Source organism: Aptenodytes forsteri, unplaced genomic scaffold (genome assembly GCF_000699145.1).
Source record: "Aptenodytes forsteri isolate BGI_AS27 unplaced genomic scaffold, ASM69914v1 Scaffold61, whole genome shotgun sequence".
In the NCBI taxonomy this organism is placed as follows: Eukaryota; Metazoa; Chordata; class Aves; order Sphenisciformes; family Spheniscidae; genus Aptenodytes; species Aptenodytes forsteri.
This window is the reverse complement of record NW_008794443.1, coordinates 2,091,747-2,105,134: the sequence shown is the minus strand read 5'-3', so window position 1 is coordinate 2,105,134 and position 13,388 is coordinate 2,091,747. Positions and strand designations below refer to the sequence as shown.

Genomic DNA, 13,388 nt, shown 5'->3' with positions numbered 1-13,388 from the left:
CGGCCCGGGCAAGCCCCGGACCACGGACTGCGCTGGGAAGCAAAAAACAGAAGGAGCCTGGATTAAGATCCGCGTGCCCCTGCCGCCCTCATGTGATGCTTGCGGCTCCACATCATGGGGAGAGCGCTGCGGAGGAGCACCCGCACTCGGGACGCTGCTCATGTCACGGGCAAAACCCATTTCACGTTCAGAAGTAGCATGCTAGGGCTTGTTAGCAGAGTTTGCCAAACGGCGGTGTTGATTTAAGTCTCGAATTCAGAGCTGAGCTGGTGTTTTAGCTGATAACTGCCCTCAGCTTTAGGCGAAGTCACCTTCCACAGGGACAACTACAACCCTTCAACTGCTCCTGCCACGGCTGACATTTATGGTACAAAATCCGGTTAGGGCCGCTTTACTTAATCCCTGGACTCCCTTTACAGCATTGCATAAACAGCATTAGAGCTCTCCTAAACTCTTCCTCTGTCACTTGCTGTATCTTTTAATATTTTTAAAACTTCAGTTTTCTCCTTCGCTCCTTTAGCCACAACATCGCCTTTGCTATCGCACAGACCTTGTTTTCCTCCACACTGTTTCTTACACCATTTACATCCTCTTAAAATTTACTGACAAAGCTACCCAGCTCTCCTGAATCCCACTAGCAGGTGACAACAAGGGAATGGATAAAGACAGACTCTCACTGGGCATTTAAAATTGGGATGTTGTTTAGTAACTGAACCGTAACAGTTTATTTGTTTGATTCCATTAATTAACTTGCTTCCCAACTTCTTGTTTGTTCACTTATTACATCAGATTTATATTCTAGCTTGCAAGATCATTGCAAGAGCATTGGGAAAGGAAGCTTCTTGATTTTGCTCAGTAAATCTGTTGTGCAAATAAAAAGCAGTAACTAACTTCCACAATACAACCCTGCACTGAAGATTTGCAAATTCACTGAGTTTTATGGTCTAATTCAGGAATATTAGTTTATACAATGAAGAACTATTAAAGCTTTTATTGCTGTTTCTATATATGACATTTCATGGTTGTTATCAAGTATGAATGAAACAAGAATGAGCACAAAGCTGTGCAGGACAACAGCCAATTTGGGTGGCCTACATAAAATTTCTGATGTGATATTGGAATGACACTGGATTTGAGTACTGGAAGTAAATTTTTTACAGTCTGTAGGATGTGAGAGCTTGGGAAAATTATTTTTCTCGTATCAGAGAGCTTTATTTTTATCAGACAACAGGGATCAAATTGCTGTATGTGAAGCCTAGATTTATCAATCTGATTCTTCAGATTCCAGCTGGTGTGATAAAAGGTAGAACTTCTCCTTTTTGGTAAAACTAATCTAGGCAAACTTAAAACAAATACTGTTTGCTGACTCTCTCCTGGGATCTCTTACTTTCTTAGGACTGGACATTCCTATCAAGAAAACCAACTGTGGAGTTACTTTTCCTCACTGTTTTCCCCAGGTTTATTAAGGCAAAAACCAAGGACCAACCAACCAATTAGAATGAACTCTCCTATCAGTACTTAGTATACAGGAAGCCTTTTAGAGAGTGTTTGGGAAGTGCTTGCATAGCCATTATCCTCCCCTATGAACAGTCCTCACGGTAGTTATTCTAATTTCTTGTGCTGTTATTATTATATCTTCTTATAGTGTATTCATATTTTACAACATTACCACTTTGGGGGGGGGACAAGCTCTGTGTTTCTTTAAAATTTCCCTCAAATGCAGTTCAATGTAAGTACGATGCAGAGTTTTTATACCTTGGCTAACTCAAGACTTTTCAAGAAGCCTTAATTTCTTTTACCTTTAACAGGGAAAGATTTTGGAGAAGACTGGACTTTGCAGTCAAATCACTTTTGGCCGATACGTGCGACAAGGACGGAAACTAGGGGTGGATCCAAAGCTCTTTATCTGGGATCTGCAGTTTAACAAAGTACCTGTGAGGGTTTATCAGCCTAAAGCTACCTCTGATGGGCGAAGGAGAGGTATCATCTTCTTTCATGGAGGAGGCTGGGTATTTGGAAGTCTTGGTAAGATATCTGCAGGAGGAATTATAGTAATGCAATTTACTATAATAAATTTCTTTACTGAAAGAGTGGTTAAACATTGGAACAGGCTGCCCAGGGAAGTGGTTGAGTCCCCATCCCTGGAGGTATTTAAAAGACGTGTAGATGAGGCGCTTAGGGACATGGTTTAGTGGGTGGTGGTGTTGGGTTGACGGTTGGACTCGATGATCTTAGAGGTCTTTTCCCACCTTAATGATTCTATGATTCTAATGTAGAAAGAACATTCTCATCTTTTTATAACACTGGAATAAAAGGAGGTTTCAGCATGTGATTTGGGAGGACGTCTGAAGACAAACGCATGCCTTTCTGGAATGAACACTCCCTAGCTGTCTCAAAAATTAGGGCAATAGCAAAGCACTAATGAAAATATTTCTTTTCCAGATACCTATGAAAAAGTATGCCGCTACATATCCAGAGAAAGTGAATCGGTAGTTGTATCTGTTCAGTAAGTGAACCCTACCCAGTTCTATTGTTGGGAGATTATTGTTGCTGTGGTGCCGCAGCAGAGCTGCACTGGTTTTGGAGATGTTCTTTTTTGCAGAGAAATTTCTATAGAATTCAGTGAAGTCCATAAAAAGACAAATAGTGATAACGGGGATTTCACAGCTCTTAACTGTTCATGCCCTGATATACTCAGAAAAGACCCAAATGGAAATATTTGGCACACTAAGAGAATCTATAAAAGCCAATCAAAAACTTAGGTAAAAAAAGTCTTCCTTGTGCTGAACATATGAACATGTAATAAGATGCTCCAAAAAATTGTGATTTCTAGAAAAAGAGGGAATCATCATACTGTATTACTCCCATTTTACACATAGGAAGCAGAGGCACAAAATTATTAAATTATCTTGTCAAGAATACACAGGGAGTTTTCAGCATGACTAAGAAATGTACAAAGTCTCGGTCAGACTCTTAATCAGAAGACAATCCTACTTTATTGAGTCCTTGTGATTGAATACACAGTTTACAGCTTATCCGCAATCACTAACTGAGGAATGCCTGCTTAGGAGGTAATGAATATCCTGACCTGGAGGAAAATCACCCCAAAATGATAGGGCTGGAAGGCAGCATATGATACCATTTCCTGATTAATGCTAATGACATTTCCTTCTCTTGTCTCTTCCTGTGTACTAGGTATCGTTTAGCTCCTGAACACAAATACCCTGCTGCGTATGAAGACTGTCTTAACGCCACCATACACTTTATGAAGAATATAGAGCACTATGGGGTGGATCCTGCCAATGTAATTGTCTGCGGGGACAGTGCTGGGGGCAATCTGGCAGCTGCAGTTAGCCAGACCCTTGCAGGTAGATCAGACCTCCCCAGACTACGTGCTCAGATCTTGATCTACCCGGGCCTTCAGGCACTGGACTTCAATTTACCATCCTATCATCAAAATCGAGGAGTCCCTCTCTTATTCCGAGAACGTGCCGCTTTCTTTGCTTTGCAGTACCTAAATGGGGATGCATTGCATATGCAAGAGGTCTTGGAGGGCTCTCATATTCCTCCAGATATGAGGCTGAAGTACAGGAAGTGGGTGAGTCCAGATAACATCCCCGAAAAATTTAAGGTCAGAGGTGTGAAGCCACTTAGGCCCACTGATTTTATAGCTGAAGTTTATGAGACAGTGAAAAGATTTTGTGAGCCCAACCTGTGTCCGCTGTTAGCCGAAGACGCTATTGTTCACCAGCTGCCCGAGTCTTTCATCTTGACTTGTGAGTATGATGTGCTAAGAGATGACGGCTTGCTTTACAAGAAGAGACTGGAGGACAACGGTGTTCGAGTGACCTGGTACCACCTTGAGGATGGATTCCATGGAATCATAAGCCTATATGATTATTGTGGTTTCTCATTTCCAGCTGGAAAAAGGGGATTGGACAGTGTAGTTAACTTCCTAAAAAGCTTATAGTAAACATCTTAGATTCCACGAGTCTGTTCATGCCTCAACCTAGGAAAATATCTTTTTAGGATATTTAATATCAGGTGATGGGTAGTCAGTCAAGGGCAGCCATTAACAATGATAAACAAGGCTCATCAGAACCTCATTCCAGCTATTAGTTGGAACATGGAATATGCAAACCTTATACAAGCTTGTACCATGCTGCAAGCCCTTATCTTTAGCTCTGTCAATAAAGAAGAACGTTATTTTGAATGGACATCCTGGTTTGTCCCACTTGTTTAAAATAAAATGTGTCTATGATGAGAGACTGTGTGTTGTGCAGGTATGTGTGGTGTGTTGGTATAGAGGAGTATGTCACTTATATCACAATGTTTTGAGACATACTCTGAACTTCATTAGAGAAAAAAACCCAGCTGACTTTAGTGGGTTAGGAGCCACTGTTTTGCTCAACAGTAAATATAATGCAGCCTAGAATGTGGTTACTGGAACGACAGTCACCGTGGGGATAGCAAACACAAATGGTTCTACGGCCAAGCAGTTCCACACATCACCCACGTTTCTCAGCACACAGGCAGGTAGAAGTGGAGGCCCTTTCTGCCCTAGTTTTAGCACTGGACTGCTGAGTAATCTTTCACCCACAGAACTTGAAGGACAGTTCCAACAACTGGGGAGGGTAGCGCTGGTGAGACAAAGAAATATGATTGCATCGCAAAAAGATGGACAGGATTGGTGGAAAATTGAACCGAAATACTCTACTAAAGTTCTCATTGGAAACTGGCTGGATGAGAGGAAAAGGGTAAGATCAGGAAGGAAGTGTGAGAGCAGGAATAGAGGGGGTCAGAACCAATGCTGTGGAGGTAGTATACTACTGCAGTCGTAAGCTAGAGTCCAGGCTCATCTCAGAAGAGTAATAAAAGGGAGAAAGATAAGCGTCTTGCCTGGCCTGCATTAATTAATTTTGTTTATGATCTGCCATTCTTCTCTCTAAGCCAGGACAGAAGCAATGCCTGAGCATGGGTTATACTGTGTGGTTCACACCAGACATAACATTAGCCAATTAAAAATCCTGTAGCACTTTTCATGGCAATCCCTTCAGACTGCTATACAACTTATATACAACTATACAACAGCAATATATACAACTTAATAATATACACCAACATTATACAAGAGAGGCTTCATTAACCCTTCCGTAAGTTAATACTTCTTATTACTTGCATCAGAGGATCTCCAATAATTTGGATATCGGTTTCATTTGCTTGTATAAACAACAGCAGTGATAGATTGCATGCCCTGCTTAAGAGCTGAGCAAAATTTTATCATTAGACATTTAACTTCGTAAAAACATGCCACTTAGGTTCAATATTGGAGCTGTTAGGGCAAATCCTCCTGACTCTGCTAAAATTACTTCCTTTAGACTTTTTTTTTTTTCTGGAGCAAAATACTTGCCTATATTGCAGAGACTGGCCTGCTGTGGCAGAAGTAGGAACAAAGGGACAAAAAACAAAAAAAGGGTTCATTTGCCCTTTTCAGATGATAGTTCACATGGCAGGTGAAAATATTTAACACCACACCATGAATAATGTTTCAAGGGCTGTACAGTATCTTATATTTACACCAAGGAATCAAGCCAGAATTTTACAATGGTGATTATACCAGCTGACTTTACCATCTGAGAAAAAGTACATAGCACAGACTTCTTTCGAAATAAGTGCTTTTTAAATGCATAGATGAAGAAAGCAGTACTGGAACAGAGCTTCTGTAATTATCAGATTGCCTTAGCTATACTGAGTGTTGTGTATCTCTCTAGTTTATAAAAGACATTGGGAAACTCGGCAGCAGCATATACAGAACAGACTTCATTTGCTTCCCGGATCACAAACCAGACCAAACACTAAGAAGAACCATGATGGAAAAATTTGAGGTAAGAAATTTCAAATGTAGGGCTGCGTGCGCCAACATTTGAAACAGCAATGATCTTTAACTAACACTTAAGTCATATTTTATATCCTTAAACAACTATATGCCTAAAAGAAGGCACTGCAGCTCCGTGGCCAGTTTACAGGATCCAGATCTCCCTTGTATGTTTGATTAAAGTAGGATGCCTTTCAGAGGTAGACAAACGGCACATACTTCTTGGTACTCTGGTCGTTTCCCAGTCTCTGCCTCAGAGGGTGACCGGGGCACATGAAGAAAATCAGCATGTTACTATCAGCTAGGATGGGGTATTTGTGTCTTCAGGACATTCCGTGGGCTATAATATGAGCTTGCTGGTAAAAGAGGATTATTTCCATCAGCACGCCTCCGATACATAGGAACAAACTGCACTTAAATGAGTCCCAGATCTTTCACAATACTTTTCCCACAAGTATTATCTGCTAGAATGTCCCTTCCTCCAAGGTGCCTCTCCACCCTAAGATATTCTTATCATTCTCTCCTGACAGACAGTTGGAAGGCAGTATGTGTAATGCTAGTGCACAATGAAACACTTAAGCAGCACAAGACAATCAGCTTTTCATTTGCAAGCTTCTTAAATGTATCTGCAAATCTGTGATGCATGTGTTGCAATCAGACTAATCAGATCTCATGACATACAGATGTAGTTGCTTAATTTAACTGGAAATTTACTTTACTTGAAATGCAAATGCCCTTATTTTCAGGGATTAAATTCTAAGTAATATAAGTACTGACAAAACTTTGTGATATCGCTGGTATTACAGTCTGACTCAAAAGCACACTAAGCCATCTGAATACTATGTACAAAGACAAATGGCATGGTTTCATGTACATCTCATTTCAGGGCCTGCCAATGCAGCATTTATTCACCCATCATGAGGAACCAAGAAGCCGAAATTTAGTATCGGAGTATGACGATAAATACAATAGACACGGTTACAACCCTGTGCTGCCTCCCCTCCGCAGCTGGAATGGACGCAAGTTTGCCTGGATTCCTCAGAAAACAGATTTCCCCATTCTTGGTAGTTTTTGGCATTATTAATTCAAACAGATGGAACATGGTGCAGTGGTCAATATGTAGACTTAGAGCCAGGAACATCCTTCTGGTTTAATTCTGAAAATGGATCTTGTGGTGATTTTTGGCTAGTTTCTTACCAAGTCAGTAGCTTATTTTTCTGATTGATAAAGTGGAAATGTTATCCATACAACAATACTTAATCACCACAGGAAGCAGCGAAGGATAGTGTCAATGAACAGATTTCTCGCCCCAATGCAATAATGCAAGACACCAGCTAAAAACAAGGAGAGCTGTGAGATACAACTAGCAGGAGAATTCACGGAGTATTATTATGTTTCCGAATTTAAGTGACATGTACCGCTCTGCTAACTTTTTTAATATCTACCAGAGAGACTATGAAGAATTAGGACTCCTTACATTTACACCATTACTGCTGTCCTATTGATATAGGACAGTGATTTTCCCTTCCAGCCAGAGGGTAGACATACATCCCCTGGGAACAAAAAGATCTGTTTTGTCCTTAATCTGCTGTCAAAATAGTACAAATATTCTCTACGACAACTGTGGAGTAAAACCACCAGGACCAAAAATTTAATTCTATCATTTTTAACATTTAATCATTTCCTGTCTCAGAGCCACCCACAAACTATGGTCTTCTTGAGCACCTGATGAAAAAATGGCACAAGAAAGAAGCTGGAGTGATGAACAGTGTCTACGCCATTTCCTATGAAAGCCCACCGATTTCTGCTTTTGCTACTTGTCAACTGAGACAACCTGCTAAAACTCATTACCTCCCTTCCAGCCAGGGACATCTTCCCGAAAACGACAGTAGAATCCTGGCCTATGAAGGGTGTCAGAAATATCTGCAAGCCATTGGCCAACTGGTGTGAGACAGAAAAGCAAGGGATGCCTCTGTGTAAACTGCTTAGGGTGATCTTAAGTACTACTTAATATAGCTTGTTGCTCATATATGCAAGAGTGATCTGTTCCACGCGCAAGGAATGAGAATTAGGTTATATAGGCAGAGGGCTGTTTACTAGTTAGAACAAGTTGCTGGGTTACGTTCTGACCTGCAGATAGCTGGGAATATTTCAGAAGATATATTAAATCACTGAAAACAAAATTTTCATCTGTTGGTTTCTATTCAGTGAACAGTTGCAGTAAGAAAAAAAAACACAACAGAGTGGGACTGAACCTGAAAGGATATAAATCTCTTAATTGCTTTGTCCTTAGTTGTTTTTTCATTTTTACACAGCTCACTATACATTTCTTTGAAGAAAGAGGAGAAAAGAAACTTGGGTTATTCCATAATATGTCTGAAACATCCAAGAATAAAATAAACATACGAAATGGCTGCATACCTAAGGACAAGGTGAACCACGATTTCTCCCAATGCATTAAGCAAGCAGACCTTGATCGCCCTTGGCTTTACATACTGAATGGCACTTAACAGTAGATAAGCTGCAAAGTGAACTACATTAGCTGACCTTACATTACCAAAGAGTAAACCTAGAAGAAATAGCTGTAGGTGGCCTTTATGCTGCAGGATAGGCCACCCTGATGGTTTACTCAGTGAAAGTATGTGAACGACCTACGTAAAGAGTGCTGACAGAAGGCCAAATTCTTACTGCACTGATGTGCAACTTCTGCATTTAAATCACGTTTGGTCCAGAGGAGATATCTGCAAGGTTCAGCTGCTATTGGTCTGAGGCTCAACAATAAACTTGCAGCACATTAAAGGCTTAGAGTAAATATATCTGGAATTAATTCAATGCATACTTACCTCTTCATCAATTTTGCTCAAGATTAGCAATAATATAATTATTTTTAGGAACAAGATAAAGCATATACCTTAGTCTTGGCATGGACAAGCCTCTGGCCGTGGTCTGTACAGAGTTTTACCTCTGCAACATTTTAGTCACTGTGATTTAGGTTTGCTTTTTCAAGGTTGGATTTTCAACTGAAGGACATTGACGATTCAGACGTGTGTGCAGAGCAACAGTGGCACCTATTGGCAAGGTGATTCTGCACTGATCTGAGACATCCAAAAACATCTGCAGAGAGGTACACAGACCCTCAGCTGGTTGCATGAATCAGAAAGCAGCACTGTTAATGAAATCTTTTAGAGCTGCAAGAGCCCTGATAATTAGATAAGCATTATATGGGTTTTTTTTTGGCTTCAAAGCCCCAGGGAGATCAAAGGCAATAAGAAAAAATTGAAAGAAAAATAGGTGAAAGTAGTCACTGAAACACAGCCAGCTATTAGTGCTGTGTTATAAAAAAAACCACATTCTCTTGAAAAAACATCTTTACAATAATCCATAAAGAAGGCATGCCTTACAATGGAATGAAAATTGGCAGATACAGAAATTCTTGATCTAACAAGGATTAATCCAGATTAATTTTATTGCCAATACGACTATAAAAAGTGTATTTTTCTGTTTGTTACCCATGTGCTAATCTTTTTAATGAAAATACCAATCAGGCATGCATGTTGATAGCACAACAAAGCCCATATAATATTTAGCATACAGCTTAGACAATTATACAAAGGTAGTCTTAATTTCACACAACTCTATCAAGTTTGCTTAAAAATCTAGTCATCAATCATTCGCAATTATTAAATATGTATAGTAAATTAAAGATTTAAGGTTATTATCTACTGTGCTTCTAAAACCAAAGCTCATACATGGAAGAAAATCACCAGCTTGAGGTACAGGGAGTTACTGAGATGCACAAGTGCCACCTATGAAATCTGTATGAAAACATTAATTCCAAATCTGTAAACTGACTGGGCAGGGCTCCCCAAGCACAGGTCTCATCTGTTCAACTATTGAGCCATTTACAAGTAAAATATACAACTACGACACCCAAAGGAACGAAACAAAGCATGCTAGCTAACTGGATGAAATGCATTTTGATAGAGAGCTTCTTAAATAGAAAAATGCACAACTCAGTTGTGGTTAATAATACCTGGTAGCAAAATATCTGCTTTGAACTGTTCAACTGATTAGCTGTTTTCACTTCAGCAATACTAAATACTCATCACAGATATCTAGCTAGCTTTTTGGTGACTCAAGCCTCAAGCTGAACTCATGAAAGAAAGAGTCAAGGCTTCTCCATTTCTTGATCTGAGTTCAGCGAAGGTAGAATCAAACACCAACCAGCCACTAACAAAAACTGAATGAACGTATCTTTACCTCAAACACATTGCTCAAATATTCCACAAGACAAAATTTCAGGCGGAATAGCACTGACAATCAAGCTTTTTCCCCCCTTTTTTCCCTACAAAATGTAGTTGACTTAGATTATTCCAGACAGAACCCCCCAAAACCGTAAGATTGTGCCATTGCTGAAAGCAATGCTGCAACACATGGCTACACCAAGAATACCTCATTTATATTTGCTTGCTGACCATTTTGATTAGGTCATAATCCTATGTTCTGATCCTGTACATCTGTTTTATTGCCCATAGGTAGAGGTAAGCATATACACATTTTTTTCCAAGTACTATACTGCATTTGGCAGAATTGCGTTGAAGTAGGAATGGCAGATAAAAATGAAGGATACCTACACCTATAGTTTATAGACGCTAATTCTTGCTGAGACAAACAATGCTGTTTAATCAGTTACAATATTGCTGTGCTAGAGATTCCTTTAATAATAAATACCCTTGTTGTGTCTAACACAAATACATTTCCCAACTCCCTTGAATCTTCAGAAATTACAAGGACTTTTAGTGAAAATAAAACCACTAAAACAGAGGTCATTTTGCCTGCGCTTCAAGAACAGGTAAAAACTGAAACAATTAAGATGTTCAGAGCTGCCATGGAAAAGAGGTGAGAGAATCTGAAATTTCATCATTAAAAATTTTGCAATAACTCAGAAATCCATTTACTAGTAAATAGAAAATGCAGGCAACTAATGAAAATGTACAACGGAAATGCTGGATTACACTATGAAGATGTACACTTTTCAGGGAGAGGGGATATTAATAATGAAAATAGCATAACCTCATAAAGAAAAGAGATCAACTTGAAATATAGTCCTGGTGATAAAAACCCTTGAACTTGGAGACCTCTGAAATATGGATCCAGTTCGGAACTTAAGTATATTTCTATCAGACAAGTAAATAGGTAATGTTTATTCTGGTACACTCTGATGTTGTAAGGCATAATTCACTGATGTACAAGCAGCACTTTGGGACTCCTGGGAATCATTCTAATATGCAAAGGACTACACTTTGCCAGTGTGTCAGATTTATCCAAGCTTTTTTTGAGAAACTTTTTATTAGTCTCAGGGCCTTCTGGTCACTTGTGACTGGAAAGCAAGAGTGCACTGGTCTCTTCAATTTTTCATGGAGCAATTAGATGTTTTGATACAACTCTCTGTTATGAAAATGTTCTAGACAGTCTTGATTGCATGAAATGAGCCTCATATTTGAACTTCTGTGACATTAAAGAGACAAAGCGGTAGTTAGAATTGATGCACATCTCTCAAAGCAAGCATATTTCTTGCCTTGAAGGAGACCGATGTCAGCCTAGATGAGCTGCATAAACAAGAAGATAAGATTCTTTGGACTGAGAATCTCAGTCAGGGTTGGGACTCAGACAAGGAACACTGATTCTGGCTGGCAAGTTCTGCAATAATTGGGGACTGTGGATGCCAGCTGTGAAGTGAGGGTGGTCACAGAGACTAAATGGCAGGGTTTCAGGGAGAAGAGGCTGTTGACAAGAGGTTGTTCAACTGGTCAGGAGGCCTCTTTCAGAAAGCTATAAATATTCCTTGGAAGGTGCTTAAAAAGAGCTATCGAAGTCAGTTAACTGGTAAAACAGCTTCACTGGTCTGAATTTGAGCACTACCTAACGGGGACACAATGGCTGTCAAGTCCTGTCCTCCAAATCTGCACATTCCATTGCACTGATCTCTTCGAACAGTACCTTTAAGCACATACAGCTCCTGGGACTGGGATTCAGACTGGCGCTGCTCCCATAAGGATATAAAAAAGCATTCTTTGATGGCAGTTACACAAGGGACATGTATCTGGCAAGGCTTGTCGTATATTCAAACATGTATTTTTCATATTGGTGATGAAAACATCAAATTGCCATTAGTGACTAGCCTTTTCCTTTTTTAAATTTTTGTACTGTTTGTTGAACTGAGCTGAACTGATCAGCTCTTAAAAGGCATCATCTTAAAATCATGCCATTGATACTCCTTTTTTCCCCTGTAAGTCTAAGCAGTCTAAACAGATTTCATTTGCAATACACCTATGAAGATAATCTTACTGCCATATGGGGTTGTAACACTTAAGGAAAAAAATTAATTTACTAGCTTTAAAAAGAATTCGTATTTGGTCCTTCTTCTCTAGACAGCACGTCTTTCCTCATAGAAATACTATTACACATCAGCAGGAACTACAGCTCCCATCAAGATTTATGAACAAAGCAAACACCTGAAACAAAGTGCTGTATCACACAGCTCTTCACAGTGGCATAGAGGCCCATGTAGGGGCACAGTCCCACTGATTTCAATAAGACTAAGTTAACCATTAAGCAGGGTTAGGCCCCGCTTACTCACCCGAATGAAGAGTGCATAAACTTCCCAAAATGAGACACATTCTTTGCAGAAACATTTTACTTAATCTATACTCCACGTTCACATTTCAAAGGAGCCACTTGTCTTCAAGCGCAGCTATAAGCAACAGAAATGCAGCAGCACGTCATGAACCTGATTTGTGCTATGAGCTGTCTCTAATGAACATTCCCTTGGTTCTTTTTTTTGGTCTTGTTTTCTTATGATTTAAAATCTACACAAGTTCAAAAGCCTATTTGTGGGAATTACTTCACAAAGAAGTAAGTTTGGGATATTGAAGAACTGTTGTAGAATAGAATTAGATTTTTCTATATGTAACTGTGAGGTAGCTCCTAAGCTAGTTGGTGTAGAGAAGAACTCTGTCCTGACAGCGTATAAAGGAAATAATTTTGTAGTTGCAGTGATGGGGGCATTCACTCTGGGTATGGAAGGACCCGAGTTCTATTCAACAATGACCCATAAGGAAATTGCTATATAAATAGTATACTAGTTGTTTTGGGGCAATAACATTTGCTAAGAAGGAAAAAATGTCTGGGCACAGCCATTTTATAGGGAGTTACTCTTTATCGTCACATACTTTTATTCTTTCAGTTGCAACAACCCCTAAGGATGCGAGCCTCATTGTGCAGAACTCGGCTGTAAACAGACAATACAAAGACAGCCCCTGGCCCAGAGAGCTCCCAAACCTGGGATTGTTTTAAATACTCGTCAGGATTTTAAAAAATACATTGAACAACCCAGTCCTTTTTTTGAAAATAAGAACTCAGGATTGGCTGCATAAATATGTACTTACCTGCTTCAGTGCTGTAAATATGTAATTTAGGCTGCTGCCTCATGACATATTTTGTGTCTAATTTA

General features: G+C 39.7%; 2 protein-coding genes across 2 annotated transcripts in view; both read left to right on the top strand.

Annotated features, from left to right (window-relative positions):
* Positions 1-3,970, top strand: part of LOC103907554 (arylacetamide deacetylase-like 4) — a 4,556-nt gene extending 586 nt beyond the window's left edge. Inside the window, exons 2-4 of the mRNA XM_009289767.2 lie at positions 1,809-2,025; positions 2,443-2,506; positions 3,196-3,970. Coding sequence (XP_009288042.1) covers positions 1,809-2,025; positions 2,443-2,506; positions 3,196-3,970 — 1,056 coding nt within the window. The remainder of the gene's footprint in view (positions 1-1,808; positions 2,026-2,442; positions 2,507-3,195) is intronic.
* A 163-nt stretch (positions 3,971-4,133) lies between these two features.
* CUNH1orf158 (chromosome unknown C1orf158 homolog) lies at positions 4,134-7,855 on the top strand. The gene is given in 5 exon segments (XM_009289766.2): positions 4,134-4,224; positions 4,603-4,757; positions 5,772-5,885; positions 6,762-6,939; positions 7,569-7,855. Coding segments are annotated over 5 exon segments (825 nt in total).
* Positions 7,856-13,388: the final 5,533 nt, after the last annotated feature.